Source organism: Quercus suber, unplaced genomic scaffold (assembly GCF_002906115.3).
Source record: "Quercus suber isolate HL8 unplaced genomic scaffold, Cork oak 2.0 scaffold_468, whole genome shotgun sequence".
NCBI classification, from domain to species: Eukaryota; Viridiplantae; Streptophyta; class Magnoliopsida; order Fagales; family Fagaceae; genus Quercus; species Quercus suber.
The window spans coordinates 353,364-373,311 of NW_027069919.1; the positions used below are offsets into that span (position 1 = coordinate 353,364).

At 32.0% G+C, this 19,948-nt stretch overlaps 1 protein-coding gene and 1 long non-coding RNA gene across 5 annotated transcripts; both read right to left on the reverse strand.

Moving 5' to 3' along the window:
- Positions 1–13,128: 13,128 nt before the first annotated feature.
- LOC136062927 (uncharacterized) lies at positions 13,129–13,998 on the reverse strand. The gene is made up of 2 exons (XR_010624659.1): positions 13,671–13,998; positions 13,129–13,559 (listed from the first exon to the last, which is right to left on the reverse strand). It is a non-coding gene; the product is annotated as an uncharacterized LOC136062927 (long non-coding RNA).
- Positions 13,999–14,305: 307 nt separating this feature from the next.
- Positions 14,306–18,961, reverse strand: LOC136061047 (protein CHROMATIN REMODELING 24-like). 4 transcript variants are annotated; one of them, XM_065762671.1, is made up of 5 exons: positions 18,694–18,961; positions 18,537–18,608; positions 15,368–15,448; positions 15,161–15,279; positions 14,306–14,665 (listed from the first exon to the last, which is right to left on the reverse strand). In XM_065762671.1, the coding sequence occupies exons 1-5, from the start codon at positions 18,829–18,831 to the stop codon at positions 14,611–14,613; spliced, it is 465 nt and encodes a 154-aa protein (XP_065618743.1). In that variant the 5' UTR covers positions 18,832–18,961; the 3' UTR covers positions 14,306–14,610. The 4 variants fall into 4 exon arrangements, with proteins under 4 accessions (XP_065618743.1, XP_065618741.1, XP_065618744.1 ...); XM_065762669.1 differs by having other exon boundaries at positions 14,306–14,714; XM_065762672.1 differs by having other exon boundaries at positions 14,306–14,753.
- Positions 18,962–19,948: the final 987 nt, after the last annotated feature.

Below are 19,948 nucleotides of genomic sequence, written 5' to 3' on the forward strand. Positions count from 1 at the left end.
GTATGTGCTTCTTCTTCTTCTTTTAATTTTTAATTTATTTTTTTTGAGAAGTTTGTGCTTCTTTATTAGCAATGCTAATTACTAATTCTAATGATAGGTGAAAACATCATTTTAGTCATTATATTTTAGGGTCACAGTTATTTTAGTCCTTACTTTTAGTAGCCATCAATTGAATCTTTATTATTTTCAAATTGTAGTGAATTTAGTCACTGCCATTAACTTACTAACGGAAAATTCTTGCGTGGCAAATGGTCTGCTTTATTGACACACATGTGGCTAACATAATAATATAAAATCAATTAATTAAATATTAAAAAAGCCAAATAATTTTAATAATAAAATAAATCCATGTCAGACAAAAAATTCTAAAAAGATTAATTTAAAGAAAAAAAAGAAAATAATTTTTTTAAATCTCAATTTCTTTTATTTTCTTTTGACTTCTTGCACTTTCTTAATTTCTATTTCTATGCACAATACCCAGGAACACAACAATCTAACTTAAACCAAACAATAATTTATCAAATATCAAGACTCAATTTTCTTTTCAATTCTTTTCTTTTAATCTATTTTCTTAGTAGTCACATAATAATCAGTCAACTATCAAAACCTCCACAAATTTGACCATCAACAATGGTTATTAGAAATTATAGATTTAGATTTGTGTGTGAGTCTGTGAGAGAAGGAGAGGTGAGGATAATAATCAGTCAACTATCAAAACCTCCACAAATTTGATCATCAACAATGGTTATTAGAAATTATAGATTTAGATTTGTGTGTGAGTCTGTGAGAGAAGGAGAGGTGAGGGAAACTAAGAAAGTGCTTGGTATTGAGATTTTTTTTGGCTAAACACTCGATATTGGGAGTTGATTTTATATTGTGGTGTTGTTGGGTGTTGGGTGTTGCTGGGTATTGTGTTTGGAAAATAAGAAAGTGCAAGAATTCTAAAGAAAATAAAAGAAAGTGAGGATTTCTTAAAAAAAAAAAATTCATTTTGTTTATTTTTTTTTCTTTTAATTAATCTTTTCAGAAATTTTGTGTCTGACATGGATTTCCTTTATTATTAAAATGCTTATGTGACTTTTGTAATATTTAATTATTTGATTTTATATTATTATGTTAGCCATATGCATGTAAAATTGAGAATCTAATATTTAAAATCTAATTGGATTTTCTCTAAACTTTGACTAATAATATATATATATATATATATAAATTATTTTTTCTTTATTAAATTGAAAGGAAAAACAAATGTTTCACAAACTTAAAACATAAGATATAAAAAGTATTCACTCCTAACATTTACCTACAAAAGTTTCTGCATCATCAAAGTACCCCTAATATTTATTCCTTAAAAACAAAATTTGTAAAAATCCAAATTATCTATCCATATATCCAAAAACATAAAACTAAAAAAATTAATAAATCAAAGAAAATAAAAAATAAATTGAAAGAAAACACTTTTAGGACCCAAAACCCAATAAAACCATGATTAAAAAAAGAAGAGATTAAATTCTATAAGGATGTGGTGTAAAACTCATATTTTACCCCTCCAATCCTAACATGTCACATCATCTTATCACATATTTAAGAATAAACATAATCGTACTCAATCAATTCTAATACCCATATATAAATCCAACTAAATTGAAAATCTATTGAGATGTTATTACGTATGATAGGATGTATTGAATTTTAATAAATTTTAAATAAAATGCTAATGTGGCAATCACTTATTGGATGGTGTAAAACATAGGTTTTACACCCCATCCTTATAGAATTTAAGGATAAACACATCAAAATTAACATTTTTGTCCCTTTTATGTAATGCGCCGGAAAAGTATCTTAAAGAATTATAAATAAAAGAAAAAAAAAGTTGAAACAAACACTTTTAGGATTAAAAAAAAAAATTCAAAATTGAAAGGAAAAACAAATGTTTCACAAACTTAAAACATAAGATATAAAAAGTATTCACTCCTAACATTTACCTACAAAAGTTTCTGCATCATCAAAGTACCCCTAATATTTATTCCTTAAAAACAAAATTTGTAAAAATCCAAATTATCTATCCATATATCCAAAAACATAAAACTAAAAAAATTAATAAATCAAAGAAAATAAAAAATAAATTGAAAGAAAACACTTTTAGGACCCAAAACCCAATAAAACCATGATTAAAAAAAGAAAACACATCAAAATTAACATTTTTGCTCCCTTTTATCTAATGCGCCGGAAAAGTATCTTAAAGAATTATAAAAAAAAGAAAAAAAAAAGTTGAAACAAATACTTTTAGGATTAAAAAAATAAAAATTCAAACTTTCTCTCACTAATATCCAAAATACAAAAAATATATTTAAAATAATTTATAAATCAAATAAAAAAAATTCACAACCCCAAACCCAACAAAACCACTAGGATTTAAGAATGCATAAAGGAAATTGGATTGAATGATAGGACATTTTCACAACAACAAAAAAAATATAAATAAATAAATAAAAGAGAAAAGGTTGGACAAAGTGTAATGGTAGAAATTTTTTTTTTATTTTTAAGAAACAAACTAATTGTAATGGTACAAAAGGGCCTTTAATAGTAGAATTTAGTAAGGCATAAATGAGATATTTTAGTGAAGACAATGGGAGTGGAATGAAATATTTAAAAATTGCTAGTGATGAAGTACTAGTGATATAGTTTAATAGGAGCTTTGGCAAATTTATTGAAAAAACCCTCCATTATTATATATTGATTGCTTTGGAATAGCTTCATCCATAGACTGTAGACCCTTTGTGTTTGAGTATCAACATGGGGAATAACTTTAGTCTTTTGCAACGTAATTAATCCACAAGCATGATGGAAAAAATAGAAGAGAAGGATTACAATATGAAATTAGACTTAGGGGTAGCAATTCGTGTTCGTGTGTTGGGTTCATGTCATGTTAACTCATGAGTATCCGACTATATAGGTCAACACTAATCCGACATGTTTATTAAACGGGTTAAGATTTCTCAATCCTAAAACGACCCATTTATTAAATAGGTTAATCGTGTCGATCTATTTATCAAATTTTATCAAAATGAAAAAAAAAATATGAAAAAACAAACAAATAAATACTTTTAATATAAAATTCAAAACTAGCGAGTAATTGCATCACAAATAGTTATTCAAAATTAAAGCATATCTCAATATCACAAAAAATCAATCATAATATGTCAAAGAAAATAATTCACAACAACTAATAAGTTTATATATTTAGGGTTTGACAGATATATTGGTAAAATATTATTAATTAAATGGGTTTAACAGGTCAAATGGGTTCATATATTGAACACTAACCCAACCTATTTATTAAACAGGTTGGGTCAGTCGTGTTTATCCGAATATGACATGAACCTATTAAACCTCAACGTAAAACTTGCTAATTTTGTGTTGTGTCATATCAGGTTCTCGGGTCGGGTCCAATTTTGCCACCCCTAAAATTAGTATCTAGGATATCACAATCTCCCCCACTTCAATATTTTTTTTTTCTTTTTTTGAAATAATTCCCCCACTTCACTCATGTACATCCTCATTGTTAGGATTAGTCAAGTTATAATTAAGATTTCTTGTAATTATTATTATTTTTTTATATATATAACTTAGTCTGACCTAATACATACTCGATGTGAGATTCAACATATGCCATGTGTAACATCTTCAAAGTCCAATTTCATGCAAAAATCCAAACAATATATATTCGGGTGTGAAGATTTGAGTCTTTGAGGAGACAATCGAACCCTCAAATAATTACATAATCAACAATGTCTTACCTCTTAGATTGATGGTTTTATAATGGAGTCCCCATTTAATTTAATTAAAGAGGAAAAATTAATTAAGAAAATCTCATGAAAAGCATATTCATTGAATAAGTTGAAAATTGCATTATTGAAATTATTAAAATTACATGGTTGGTCATATACACAATCTTGAAAAGAAAGATTACATGGCTTTGATTCCTAATTACAATCTAGAAAAGAAAGATGACTTGATTTTGCTTCCTAGTTACAAAATAGAAAAAAAAAATTACATTGATAAGGAACAAATCCAAAATCTAAGTTCAGAGACTAGTTTCTAAAACAAAAAGGTCTTAGGCACAAATTATGTCCAATAAGAAGATCAAACATTCAATCATGTCATTATTATATCATGAATTATAGAGGAATTACATTATGCTAGTCATGTTGTTTGAATCATATTTATTTAAAATTAATCATAGAATGCATGCTCATTATGTTATATGCATGATTAAATCAAACATCAACCCATGTCATCAAAATTCAACATATGATGCAATTTTATAATCAAACTATAATGAAAAGTATACTAGATTCCAATACCTGCTTGCATGCATTTCCTCTAGTAAATGATTTGATGGTGGATTACCTTTAAGAATATTGATTGAGTTGCTACCGTGGTCTCCTTGGATCAATCCACGAATCTTTCACTTGCATGTTTGAGGGAGCTGTGCTTGTAGTTATAGTTGTTATGTGTTGTTGATTTGTGGTATGCAGCCTGACTCCTTCTAGTTTGTGAATGGTGTGTTCTTGAAACAGGCTTTAAGAGTTTATCATCTTGAGGTTGAAATAATAATCATGAAGGGTTCGCTGGAACTTCAACGAAAGAAGTTTTTGGAGTCAAATCAAGAGGTATTTAGGGCATTTGATGATTCTATTGTCTCTAGGGTTTTGGGATTGTGGTAATTGACTTGAGTGATGAGAAAATGGTGTTTAGGAGGTGGGAAATGAGTGAAAATAAATCTCTGGTTGTGCTCCTTGTAGAGAATAATGTTGCATAGTGATCAACCTAATTTCTCTCTACAACACTATTGAATCTGAAATTCTGAATGCTAGTCGTCGATACCCCTTCAAAGATTTAAGATTGTTTTCTAATTATTTATTCTTCTATTTATAAAGGGGAAAGGATTAGAAAGTTTAACTTTCCCTCTCATCCCTCTATTTTGGAGTTTTTGAAAAACGACGCCAAAGTTTAACAATCTAAAGTTTCTAGACCAAAGTTCTGTTTAACACTTATTATTTGGAGTCTGGACTAAGGGTGTCCAACCCAACCTAGAACCCGACCAACCCGTGCAACCCGCTTGAACCCGAATGGCAATCGCCCGAACCGACCACTCCAACGGTCGGTGATGGGTTTCCGCGCCCAATACCTGACGCCGGTGGGTCGAGTGGCGGGCTTTCTTCTCTAAAACCCGAGCCACCCGACCCGACCGACGTTACATACAAATCCGGCGATATTCGGGGAGATCTAGGCGAGATTTGTTGAGATCCGGTGACATTTGAGGAGATCCAAGCGAGATTTGGTGAGATCCGGCAACATTCGAGCAAGATTTAGTGAGATCCGGCGACATTCGAGCGAGATTTGGTGAGATCCGGCGACGTTCAAGGAGATCCAAGTGAGATCTCGACCATATTTGGTGAGATCCGGCGAGATTTGAGGAGATCCAGGCTGATTTCGGCGATTTTTGGTGCAGATCTACGGGGTTTTTGCAAATTCCGGCGAATTTTTTGAAGATTCCGGCGACGCTTGCAGAATTCGGCAACTCGACCGAACCGACCAAACACCACCCGAACCCAAAACCGACTCGACCGAGTGACGCCGGCGGTCGGTTTCGGGTCCCTCCGTCTTCCATCCGACGCCGGCGGGTCGGGTCCGAGTTGGGTCCAAAACCGACCCAGTCCAACCCGTGGACAGCCCTAGTCTGGACCAAAACATTGAGTACCGTTGTTTGACACTTATTATCTGGACCAAAATACTACTTTGGCTTTATATGAAGAACTCATGCATGATTTTAGCTCAGTTTTCTGATTTGTTTGAGAATAATTATGTCATTTTAATGTTTTTCCAAACCACATAATGATCGGATTACCTTCTAAGATATTTATGGCCTTTAAACTGAAGTAATCATCTTCTTTTTTTTTCAAGACAATTGATTTAAATTTCAAAAATCATAATTATTTATCCCTAGGATTTATCCAATACTTTTATTACAATCTTATTTGAAAATTTAAATCAATGAGATTTTGACATGTAATTAATTAATTTATTTGATAACCAATTAAAATTAATTAATCATAATCACATGTACTAGATCCTGTATTGCAAGAATGCACATTAATTGTTAGATCTTGATGTATCTTGATCTTTTGATTGGATAGTTTGATTGTTACATTCAACACATCGTTTTGATCATTTTGAACTTTGATGTATTTTGGAATTAATTTCATGTTCCTTAATGGTTCAAATGGTGTTTTTACCATTTTGTGGTTAAAATGGCTATTTTGCCCTTAATTGACTCCCAATTGCGAGCAAAATGGGCTTCTGCCATTTTCGGGAAAATTATATATGGAAATTCCCCCCTTCCCAAATTAAATAGGAAAATGCCCCTCTTTTAAAACTCGATTTTTCATAAATTGAGTTAGGCCCTATAGTGATGTTTTTAAGGAGCCTATAGTGACGTTTTAAGGACCTATAGTGACGCTTTTTTAACTCGACTTCAATGAAATCGAGTTATAGGCAATGAAATCGACCTATAGTGGCTTTTTTTTTTACCTATAACTCGATTTCTTTGAAGCCGAGTTAAAAAACGTCACTATAGGTCCTTAAAACGTCACTATAGGCTCCTTAAAACGCCACTATAGGGCTTCAGAAATTTTTTTTTCTAACTCGATTTATCAAAAATCGAGTTTTAAAATAAGGGCATTCTCCTATTTAGTTTGGGAAGGGGGGCATTTCCCTATATAATTTGCCCGAAAATGGTAGAAGCCTATTTTGTCCCCCAATTGCAAAAGAGGGTGTCTCCACCAGGATATCAAATAAAGCACTAGAAAGGTTTTATTTTTTTATTTTTATTTTTCTTAGGTGTTGGAATTAAATTCTGCATTGGCTTTTAGCTTTTATTTATTTATTTATTTTGTTAAACAAGCACATAATATTAACTAGAAATAACTAGTATGTTACAAAAAGCTCAGCTTTATTAAAAGCTAACAAATGAAAAATAATAAACCATTAACCATTCAAGGAATTTCTTCTTTCAAATTGCAATCCGATCTGAAGCAAGTCATGCAACTATATGTGAAGAAAAAGCAAAAATTCTAAACCACCAAATATTTTTATTAAGATACCAGTGATAAGGCCAATGGCATTTCACTCTCATGCAAATTGTTGCTTGCATAGCTTGATGAACTACTTTATTTTCCAAGCTTCCCTTCCATGCCACCATGGCCATTTTGGTTTCCCACAAGCCACAACCACAACCCCTAGGTGCCCAGCTTGCTTTCCTTGAGAGTCGCTAGGAGGCTCTGTCACCACATTTGGAGCTCCACCATCTCCTCTAGCATCCACACCATGAATGGATACGAAGTCTAAATCGACACGCGCATGAAATGACTTGATATAAGAAGGTGAGGAACCAAAACAACCAGGGAAGGCAAACCAATGTCACCCCAGCAACAGGAAGCCAAGAGGTGGATTGTGACTTTGGTAGGATCATGTATACATACTACAACAAAATGTATTTTTAGTGACGAAAAAATTCGTCACTAAAAGTCCAGTTTTTCGTCACTAAGAACCTTTAGTGATGAAATTGGACTTTTAGTGACGAAATTCGTTTTGTCACTGTAGCCCCGTCGCTAAAATTCCTAGCGACGAAAAAGGCAGCCGCCTCCGACCACTATAGAGATAAAAAAAGAAAAAGAAAAAAAAAGGGAACAAAGGAGCCATATGGATGCACATCCAGACCTTGGATTGGATGCAGACATATTGTGTCTGGCGAGATTCAAGGTAGACTATGGAAAGCTTGGATTGAAATTAAGTCTTATCTTCTCTATCTTGTTATTGGGTATGGTTTGCATGTCTAACTCCTTGACTCAACATAGAAGGATTCTTTATATATATATATATAAATATGTAAATAGACTTTTATATGTGAAATAATATTGATCGTGAAGGAAAGTTGCCTTTAGAGTTTGTCCGTTTGGTATTGCTCTGGGAATTGAAGTATTAGATGTAATGGTTTTGCTATTAAGAGTTCTAGTGTTTAGAGCCTTTGGCAAACAAGAAAATGTTACTCTAGATTGGAATAGCTTTTATATACGATAAATGATAAAAGAATAGATTTTAGTTTATTAAGTGATAAAGATTTTTTTATCATCAAATAAGAGAGATAAGTTTGACTTCGCCTACACTAAAAAAGAAACCTATTGGTGACTTGACCAAATGATTAAGATCAATCATTGTGAAATAAATACTTGAATTATGCCAACACCAAAAAAGAAACCCATTGATATACTGATCTAATAAAATGACTTGATATAAGAAGGTGAGGAACCAAAACAACCAGGGAAGGCAAACCAATGTCACCCCAGCAACAGGAAGCCAAGAGGTGGATTGTGACTTTGGTAGGATCATGTATACATACTACAACAAAATGTATTTTTAGTGACGAAAAAATTCGTCACTAAAAGTCCAGTTTTTCGTCACTAAGAACCTTTAGTGATGAAATTGGACTTTTAGTGACGAAATTCGTTTTGTCACTGTAGCCCCGTCGCTAAAATTCCTAGCGACGAAAAAGGCAGCCGCCTCCGACCACTATAGAGATAAAAAAAGAAAAAGAAAAAAAAAGGGAACAAAGGAGCCATATGGATGCACATCCAGACCTTGGATTGGATGCAGACATATTGTGTCTGGCGAGATTCAAGGTAGACTATGGAAAGCTTGGATTGAAATTAAGTCTTATCTTCTCTATCTTGTTATTGGGTATGGTTTGCATGTCTAACTCCTTGACTCAACATAGAAGGATTCTTTATATATATATATATAAATATGTAAATAGACTTTTATATGTGAAATAATATTGATCGTGAAGGAAAGTTGCCTTTAGAGTTTGTCCGTTTGGTATTGCTCTGGGAATTGAAGTATTAGATGTAATGGTTTTGCTATTAAGAGTTCTAGTGTTTAGAGCCTTTGGCAAACAAGAAAATGTTACTCTAGATTGGAATAGCTTTTATATACGATAAATGATAAAAGAATAGATTTTAGTTTATTAAGTGATAAAGATTTTTTTATCATCAAATAAGAGAGATAAGTTTGACTTCGCCTACACTAAAAAAGAAACCTATTGGTGACTTGACCAAATGATTAAGATCAATCATTGTGAAATAAATACTTGAATTATGCCAACACCAAAAAAGAAACCCATTGATATACTGATCTAATAATAAAGAGCATCATGAAGTAAATACCATAAGTTTTAAATCTTATTGTAAGTATAAAAAAGTTTTTCTTTATTTTTATATTGAAACCTAATAATTCAGCACAAAAAAAAGAAACCCAATTAATTCAATTAATATCATTATTTATTATTATTATTATCTATCTCTCTCTCTCTCTCAAAATTTTTTTTTTTTTGAGAGGCATTGAGCATCATTTAAAAAAAAAAAACACACATACATTTATATTAATTCAATATTTTATCAGAATTCTAACTTTAGCTTAAAACTATTTTTCAACTTTAAGTACTTAATTAAAGCTCTTAAAAATAGGTAAACAATCAATTTTCTCCTCATAATTAATATAGGGTGTTTTCATTTTAGTCCTTAAAAATTCAATTACTTAAATTTATGTGCCTTCATGTTGTGACATTATTTCAATTTTTGCCTTTCCTATCATGGGGAAATGCTTAAGTTTACCTAATGGAATGCCTACGTGACACATGCTTTCAATAAATAAAAAGTTAAGTGAAATAAAAATATGAACAAAATTTAGTTACAAAATTAGTTGTAGCATAAGGTTACAACCTTACTTAATAAAATAAAAAAATAATTATATACTTTGAAAATGTAACCATTGAATTGCATATTCTTTATGCTCTCAATACGTATGTTAAAATTTTGTGTCAATCGAATATTATTTACTATATGATCTATAAGTTTATATTTTATAAATAATTTTAAACTACAAAAACATGCAATTTAAACAATTTATTGATGACATAGCTATTAGTCTCTAATTTTCTAGAAAAATCGCAGGCATGGAAGATATAAAAAGAAGATGTAATCTAATGATTAAATTTGTCAAAATTTACCTCCAATAAAAAGATATTGAATAATGTTGTAACCTTAAATTACAACAAATTTTGTCCTAAAAATATTAGGTTACTAGCTTAGATATATCAACATAACTTTTTTTTTTCTCTGCTACTATGACTTCTTGTGATTTGTGAATAATAAAAGTAGTGTTAATGATAAATTTAGGTAGAAATGATATTGCTCCAATTACAAGAAGCCATGTCAATAGTTGTAAAACAATGATGAAAAAATGCATCCATATCATTACTCTAGGTGTATAAAAGAGCCACTTAGAGCTTGTTTTATAGTATAGGCGAATGAGGTGGTTGCCTAAGGCCTCTAAGTACAAAAAGGTTCTCAAATTTTAACCAATAGTCCAATGGGGTTCTTTCTTTCATTGTAAAGTACCAATTAAACCCAAATATTAGCTAATATATAAAATAATATTTTTATCACATGAAAAACAAGAAAAAAAAAAAAATGCTATGTCCACAATATTTTTTTCAAAAATCACAATAAATTTTAAGTTGCAAGTTATTACTGGCTGTACTTTAAAAAAAAATAAAGCAAAACACAAAAAAAAAAAAAAAAAAAATTTTGAGAAAGTCACGGCGCCATTTTTGACTGTACAAGGTACCTCGGATGGGGTCACTTGCCCCACATCGCCGAAGCTCTTGTACGAGAAGGCGGCAAGTGAGGATAAGAGTTTGAAGCTCTATGATGGGATGTACCATTCGTTGATACAAGGGGAACCTGATGAGAATGCGAATCTTGTCTTATGTTGAAGGATATGAGGGAGAGTGGATTGATGAGAGAGTTGAGAGGTATGGATCCAAAAATCTTTGATCAAATTGCCACTTTGTAATTTTATTTCTTAATCTTTCCTTCTTCTTTTTTGGGTTAAAAAAAAAAAAAATTAAAAAGTTGAAAGTGTTAAACGGGTGGAGCAGATTGTGGATTTAAAAGTCAATGGTTGGATCAAAATGTAATAACGATCATGGATTACTGCTAGACTTACAGTGTTGTTGTGTTTAATGTTTATATATAACCTTGATTGTTTCTAGGCCTTTTTAGCCTTGGGCTCGACTCATATTGGGCTGTCTTACTCTTACTTTGTACACTTATTGTGCTGAAGGTTATTTTTTGCTACAATTCTACAAACCCAATATTATATATGGGCTCGTAACACATTTATTTATTTTGGCAAATTGAAAGTGTTAAACGGGTGGAGCAGATTGTGGATTTAAAAGTCAATGGTTGGATCAAAATGTAATAACGATCATGGATTACTGCTAGACTTACAGTGTTGTTGTGTTTAATGTTTATATATAACCTTGATTGTTTCTAGGCCTTTTTAGCCTTGGGCTCGACTCATATTGGGCTGTCTTACTCTTACTTTGTACACTTATTGTGCTGAAGGTTATTTTTTGCTACAATTCTACAAACCCAATATTATATATGGGCTCGTAACACATTTATTTATTTTGGCAAATTACAACTTTAGTTTGGCCAAAATTTAAGTTGCATACCTATAGTTTGAAATTTGACACTTTACCCACTTGAAGTTAACTCAATTAAAGTTTCATTATCCACCTTTGTTAGAAACATAACTAAATATGTAATTTTGCTCAATTTTTATATTTTTCTCCTTAAAAAACACAAAAAAATGTAAAAGTACAAGATCAAATAAGATAAATAAAAATAAAAATAAAAATCCAATGGAACACTTGCATTATGGAATTTCAAATCACAAGTAAACAATTTAAATTTCAATCAAATCCAAATGGGTAAAGTGTCAAATTTCAAACTACAAGTAAGCAACTTAAATTTCAATCAAACTACAATGGGTAAGTTGTAATTTGCCATTCTTCTTTTTTTATTTTATTTTTTTTATTGAGCTTTTCTACAAATACAAAAAATTGTTACAATATTTTTACAATAATTAAGGTGTAAGTCTCTCATTGGTCAAAATACAATAAAATGATAAATTAGGATCCACCACAACTAAAAATAAAATTGTTGTAAAAATATTGTAACATTTTATTTTGTCATCAAATTTTTGCTTTTTTACTAGTTATGCTTAGGCCCATGCAATTTTAATATGGATTTAATGGAGTGTGATTTGAAGTGTAAGATTGGGCTTATTTCAGCTCTTGCATAGACCTGAAATATAGATTTTACTAAGTGGGCTTGAGTTACTTGCAAAATTTAGGGATCAATGAAGGGAATCACATGCTGGCCACTTTTACATAGACAGTGCCCGGTTTGATGGGTGGGCCTTTAGCTTTAAGCCCTACTCTCATTGGGCCGATTTACTATCTTCCATTTTTTTTCTTATTTTTTTGATTAGACGATTAAATTAATTAATCCTCAATTTTTACCTTTTGCTTCAAAATCATTCCTATATTTGTTTTCAAAATAATAATAATATTAGTCCTTATAATTTTAATTTTGTGTCAAAAAATTTCTATTGATAACTCTTGCTTTGATTTTCTGTTGAAACTATTCATCAAAATCTCAACGATTTGGACATTAACAGAAGAAAAGATTTTCTTATCAAACAACTTTGTTTGAAAAGCAAAGTAAGAGTTAATGGCAGTACCATTTTAACACAAATTTAAAATTATAAAAACTAAATAAAATATTTCAAAAGATAAGGACCATTTTAAAACAAAGGGTAAAGGTTGAGGCTAAATGTGTACCTACCAAAAAAAACTACCTCCCATTTCAAAAGATGGGAGGTAGATTTTTTTTTTTTTTGGAAAAATTTTACCAACTAAATTTTTTTTTTTTTTTTTTTGAAAAATTTTACCAACTAAATTTTTTTTTTTTTTTTTTGGCCCAGGTCCCCTTAGGCCACCCACTTGGGTCCGTTCCTATTATTACAAGATGATTTGAATATAGAGAGTGAGAGAGAGATTTGGATGTTCGAGTTTGTTTGTGGGTCTTGAAAGATGTTTTTGGAGGATGTGAATGAGATACGATTACATACAATATAAGTGGTTTTGGGGTTGGCATTAGAGTTAACAGCTACAGAGAATAAAATAGATTTAAAGTGGTGAGGGAACAAATGGGGTATGAGGAATTTACATTTAGATGAATCTAGAGATGGGTTTGAGAGAATAGAAGATACCTTGTTGAGCAAACTCTGATTGAGAGGTTTTGGTGGATGGCTCTCGAGCTCTAATGGCGAATGAGGCTGGTTTTGGTTGTTGTGAGAGGTTGAAGAGGTCATGCAGGTTAAAGGGCGGGTGATGGGGTAGAAGATTGGGGTGGCTTTGGCGAGAGAGCAAAGCCTCCTCAAATCCATTCGATAATAACAGACTCAAGATTTCAAGCTGGAGGGGGTGCCAGCGGTAGGATGGGTCTAAAAAGATCCCGAAGATCTTTTTGGGTAACTGAGACATCAAACCCCTATTCTGGGAGACTAAAAAGATCCCGAAGATCCTACAAAAAAATTATCACAAGTTTAGAAAAGAACATCAAACCTTTTGATTAGTAGCGTTCTTGAAATCTTGGTAGTAAAGCAACACTTTTTTTTTTTTCGGAAGTGCATACTTGCTGGCGAAAGTACCGAATTTGTTCTTTGTGCTCAGTTGCAGTTTTGAACAATCCTCCTTTGAATTTCTAAATGACACATTCAATTATTCAAAATAACACAGTTACATTTAATGCCTCAAGTTTTAGAAAGTATGGTTGGAACATACTTTCAACCAATAAATAGATATGCCAGGAAGAAGATCTCCTGTCATACAATTGCAAAACACCAAGGAAGGGTGATCATGCATCTATTAGTCTGGTAGCATGCATTTCACACACAAACAGAAAAAACGGTCCAGTTAAAACATATTGAAACTTAAAGAGGCTCATGTCCACCTGTTATTATCTTTATGGCGAAAAGCACATTTTCGTCCCTACATTTTCACACGATTTCCATTTTGGTCCCTAAATTTTTTTTTTACCGCTTTTAGTCCTTATCTTGGAAAACGCCTATTGTTTTAGTCCCTGCCGTTACATCAGAGACGGAAAATGCTGACGTGGCAAACGGATGGCACTGTTAGCTGACGTGGCCATTAAAATAATAATAAAAAAATGTTATTTGGTATTAAAAAAATTAAAAAATTAAAAAATTAATTTTAACTAAGTAAAAAATTAAAAACAAAAATAAAAACAAAAAATTACATCANTGATCCACAGGTTATTACTCTAACAAACTGGGAAGCTCAAAATTCCAGGGGAAAAAAACAGAGAAATGGAAAGCAAGGAGGAAAGCAGTCATATGTGAATACTAATTCAAAGACCTATAAATTGTACACCACTACAAACAACAGAGAAATTGAAAATTTAAAAAGAGATTGCCAAGCGAAGGTAAATTAACAAAGCAGCTATACATAAATAGTTTTTTTTACAAATATTATTAAATGTCATAGCTTTAGTCAGATAAAGAAGTGAAAGGGAAGACACAAAATATTCAGCAACACAACTCATACCTGATTCCTCAACAACTTCCTTGACCTCTGTTACTTCCAAAGCTGCTAACACCCCCATCCCTTCTTTAAGATTAGATTCATATTTGGCCAAACCAAAAGGATGCGCTGGTCACTATGGAGGAACACATTGAACTTTTATATGATAGGTAACCTAACAAACAACTAAATCTGATGACCAGACCAGCAAACATCTTATATTTCATGGGACAAAAATAAAGCAAAGATGAAGTAAATAGAACTAGAATAGAAACAGTCAAATAGACGTTACAGGTGCATGTTGACCCCTTTTCTGGTAAGTATGATGAACCCTATGAGAGAGGGAGAGAAGGTTGTAAAAATGAATTATGCAAGTATCCAATGAAAGCAGTGAAAAAGTATAGTTCTTAGTCATACTAGTTCACTCAAAAATGGAATAACTTTTGGTGAATGACCATCAGAAAAGACAAAAGAGTATCCAAAATGATGTTTTGCCTAACTAACAAGGTGGGTTGGTCAAAGTTGTCCATTTTTTTTATTAAAAAGAAAAAGAAAGAAAGAAAGAAAAACTAGAAAGAGCACCTGGGGTTCCAAGCAGGATCAACTACAATCACACGGTCTGCTCTTGTTAGCATAAGGCCTAGATCACCAACTTGAGATGTCAAAAGAAATATGGAAGCTCCAACACCTATTTGGAAATCCTACAGATAAAAGGATCGTGAGAATCACAAACTGATTTTTTTTTTAAAAAATGAAAATCTTACCATTATGATTTTATACAACACTTACATTAACAATATTTACTCTGTCGCTAGCTTTTGTGGTACCATCAATGCGCAAGAACTCGTAACCTCTGGATACCATTGAATTCTATAAAACAAAAGATAACTAATAAGTCAAATTATGGAAAAGTCTGATATAACAACAAACTCCAGGTCAATAAGAAAACATGGTGCTTAACATTACATCAAATTACCATCTTAACTCATCATTTTAGGTTTCATATACATATTTTTATTGGCAAGTTACACACGCGCAGGTGGATCCTGACCCACGACCTCACACGCCAATTTGCTCTTACAACTTACAAGGGGAGAAAGTGCCACTTGAATTAGAGCTCACTAGCATATCCAATTCCTAGATATGTTCAATCATCACACTTTGATTGAGTTCATTTGAACAAAAGGCAAAAAAAAAGGGTGACTTAGAAGAACAAAAACCAACTCGATAAATAATCAATCGATTATATTTCAACACTGTGAAAGCATGCATCCAAGGTGAACAAGAATATATTTGATTTTAATGGTGGTGTAGACACTAGATAGGCCTCGAATCATGTGTGTTTATGGATGTCAACGCAAGAAGTTGGCCTATCCAGTGACTATGGATGCATGATGGAAGCCCGCTGCCAGCTGACCTGTTGACCTAATAGATTATGGATTTTATTTTATTTGCTTTAGGAATCTTATTTAAAAGCCCCAAGGTTTGGGCATATTTTGCCAAATAGCATAATTTTTTGAAATATTTAGGAAAAAGCACTGGGTCAAACTTATTTTGTTATGTAGCATGTTTTTTAGAACACGAGTTTGTCAAACTCAAGTTCAAGTGCAAATCGAGTTTCCCAAACTAGAGTTCCAAGCATTATGGAAATCTGATCAAACGTAATGCGTGGAACTCGAGTTTGGTAAACTTGAGTTCCAAAAAAGTGCTACATAACTAAATAAGTTTGGTCAGGTGCTATTTAGCAATTTTTTCCACCAAGATTCAGTATTGTTATGCTTTACTTGGTTGATAAACTTTAGGTTGGAATTCTTCCAATAGCTTGGTGCTAATTCTAGGCAACCCTAGATGTTGATTCCAAAGTTTCATCGCTAGGTGTTGATTCCTAGTTTTATCTTCTTCTTCTTCCTTTTTTTTTTTTTTTTTAAAAATTTTTTTTTCCTGCTCTATTCGTTTCCCGCAATTCTCCTTGAATTTTCTGCTGCATTATACAGAAGATATTTATAATGTTAAATCAGTGTACCACAAGCTTCAAACCTTAAGATTTGAAGTTTCATCTTCAAATGGCAACTCTAATAAACCTCAAATTCTGTAAATGTAGTTTCCTTAGTGTATGTGCCAAGTATACTATAGTAGAAATACACACTAAAATAAAAGGACATACTCAGTGCACAAAAATCCCACTTTTGCGGGATTAGGAGAGGTGATTGGTAGGCAGTCTTACCCCCAATAATAGGAAACATGATCCTCTCCATTTCAATTCCTAAATTTCATCCATTTCACAGTCAAAATTTTATATTCCGAATCTAATAATGAACAAACTGCCATGCCATTTAAAACTTTAAATAATGTGGCGGTCTATACATGTTTAGGTTGGTACAACTAGGGATATAATCTCAACCATGAAATGGAACCAATTCAAATAGAGAGGATCCCTTTCCCAATTATACGATATTCAAGAAAAATTGTTGGTTCTACAACTAGTGTACAACCAGGGATGTAAATGCAACATCTAATGAGTTTCTCTAGCTATTAATATGGGGATCTTATGCAAACTATCCTAACATAATTCATACATATCTTAGTGAAAACGGTGAAGGAATTATTCATACCACACAAGAAAAGTCATAGGTTATGCCAAATAACTATATCGCACTAACATTTATGGACAGAATGTGCAAATGTGTCCGAATAAATGTCTTGGAGTTAAATGAAAATAGAAGCAGCAACTTGCCTCAATGAGAATAAAAACTGCAACTTCTACATATGCATAGCGACAAAAAATAGCTTGTTTTTCACATAATATGAATCAAACAGGGGTTAAACTTCTAATTGTAGACAATTAGTGAACCCCAAGATGAATTCACATGATGGGTAGAACATCAACTTGCATCATATTATGACAAGCATTATGTGGCAGATATATACAAACCTGTACCCAAAAAAAAAAAAACCTACATAAACTAAACATTTATCTTTATTTCACTTTGCTGCAATGCCAAACAACTACTCACTTAAACGCTTAATAGACCCACATCAAAGTTCATATAATATAGGAGAAAAATAATTTTATGTACTGCACACATTAATTTTAGAAAGCCACAGATTTTGGAATGTAAAAAGGTTGAATAAGTGCAGCAAATGCAGTATTGGCAATTCAGAAACAAGCAATTGTTAGCAAAGACAAGTACTAGGTGTTTAAACCAAATCAAAGAATAGACAAGGAACATGTATACAAATTGAGAGAGAGAGAGAGGACAAGCAAGAATAAAAAGAACCCGTCTAAACTGACATAGAAATAAGAGCATATACATACACAGGATAAAAATTTGATGAAAGGCAGATTTAAAAGTTGAATAAAGAACAGGCAACCTATTTCAACTACATTGCATTGAGGCATGTAGAAGAAATAGGAAGGAGCATAGAGAAGAGGGTGAAATTGAATCTATCAAAAGGAACATGATATAAACGAGATGATAGATACCAAGATGATAATCTTAGATTGTTTTCACCCCTTTAGCCTTTTAGGATTAGAGCAAATAGTTATAGGACAAAAAACTTACTTAGAATGATAGGAATATCAAATTCATGGAGAGTCCAAATATGCAAAAAGAGTAGCAACAAGTATGGAGAGGGCTCTACATATAAAATTATCATATTCTACATGAATGCAGGTTTGTGTGTTCAAGTTGATGTAGTTTCCTAGAGAATAAAATCCTGGAGAAGAGATTAAATTTCACATGAAACAGGCATACTTCAGTTATTATTTTAAAGAATTTAATAAAGATGGAGTGATGACTCAAAAGACAAACCTTGATTGAGAAAAGTGTCCTAAGACTATCCACTACACAAAAAATAATTAAATAAACAAAAACTTTATGTTCCCCTTCCCCATAATATCCACTATATAGTCTATATTTAAGACAAGTTTTGAAAAGGAAACGAAGTTAAGACTAACCTGGATAAGATTAAGCATCTTATGGGTTTGGGAAAAGATAAGAACACAATGGCCTTCTCGTATCAAGTTATCCTGTAAAAAATCATTGAAATAATCATATTGAGCAATCAACCTAAATATCTGGGGCATATATTAATCCATGTGCAGCATTACCCACCAATAAAGACAATATGAAAGATACTTTGCATGAGACAATATCATGCTTCTCTTCCAAGTCATCTGTATCAGCTACATCAGCTATGTGCATTGCCAATTTTTCAGCCACATGAACATCTGGTTTTAGCATTGATTCCATTCCTTCCAAGACATCTGCAGCAGCTCTCTTTGTCAAGAGATGTGGATCATCACATATTTTCTTCAGAATCTGCTTCAAATTAAATTATAGTTATAGTTATCCTTTCAGGAAAAAAAAAACTAGGTTTTAATTTCCTTTTTTTTTTTTTTTTTTTTTTTTTTTTTCAAAGGAGGAAAAAAAACTTCAAATGCAGTAATTAAATTAACCTTACTAAAAATAAACAATGAATAAAGAATCATATGTAACCCTTGCTTAATGATGTACAGCTACAAACATGAAAAGAAAAAAATTGCAAGCATCTGCAACAAAAGAAGTTATTATGGTGTTCATCTCTTGTTTGAATAACTCTTGGCCTTTTCTGTTAATTTATCTACTCTATTATCAATTTATCATAGCTGAATGTGGCAATACCTAATTACGTGACAATTAAATCAATTAGACATTTAAATACATCCAATCAATGCACAAACATCTATATAAAACATGAAATTAGTATTATTGATTAAGGTATGGATAAAAGCTTCGGTACAATCCATAATGACCCTCCCACACAACTCAACAAGTAGCAAAACTACCAAATTGACACTGAAGATAGACGTACATATAACAAAGTCACATGTATTATGGCTACAATCTAAGGTTCAGATCATAAGGTATCCACTATAGTGTGACGAGAATAATGCAAACCACATTTGGAGATTGACCTACAGGCTGCAGCTATTCAAAAACAATGAATCTTGATATGTTCCTTCTTCACAATGCTAGCCTGCACAAGGAAGGTGGGAACATTCTTCCTCTGATCTCCCTGAAGTTGTATAACCTCAACTTGATATAAGCCTAATAAAAATAATCACAAATTGGGGTAATTTTCCTTAACCTAATTTTTGAGCTTTTCTCTACAGCCAACGACAACAACTAAAAATACAAAAAATTGCAAACTAAAAACTCAATACCCAAACAGGAAAACATAGAAGAATTAACCCTAAAAATTTTAAATATACATAGAAAATAAAATTTAAGTATACCTTGATGGCTCGTACAGAGGAGGCAGCTAACAACTCCTTGCCATTAAAGTTGACGGTGGCCTTGAACCTAGGCCTGTGGTCAAACCAATTTG

Excerpts from the sequence above, each read along its gene's own strand:
- LOC136061047 (XM_065762669.1), bottom strand. The coding sequence starts at position 18,831 with ATGGAATCAATGCTAAAACCAGATGTTCATGTGGCTGAAAAATTGGCA. Across the intron at positions 15,280-15,367 it reads ACAGAGTAAATATTGTTAAT|GATTTCCAAATAGGTGTTGG; the intron begins GTAAGTGTTGTA and ends TTTTATCTGTAG. Across the intron at positions 14,715-15,160 it reads GATCCTGCTTGGAACCCCAG|TGACCAGCGCATCCTTTTGG; the intron begins GTGCTCTTTCTA and ends GTTCCTCCATAG.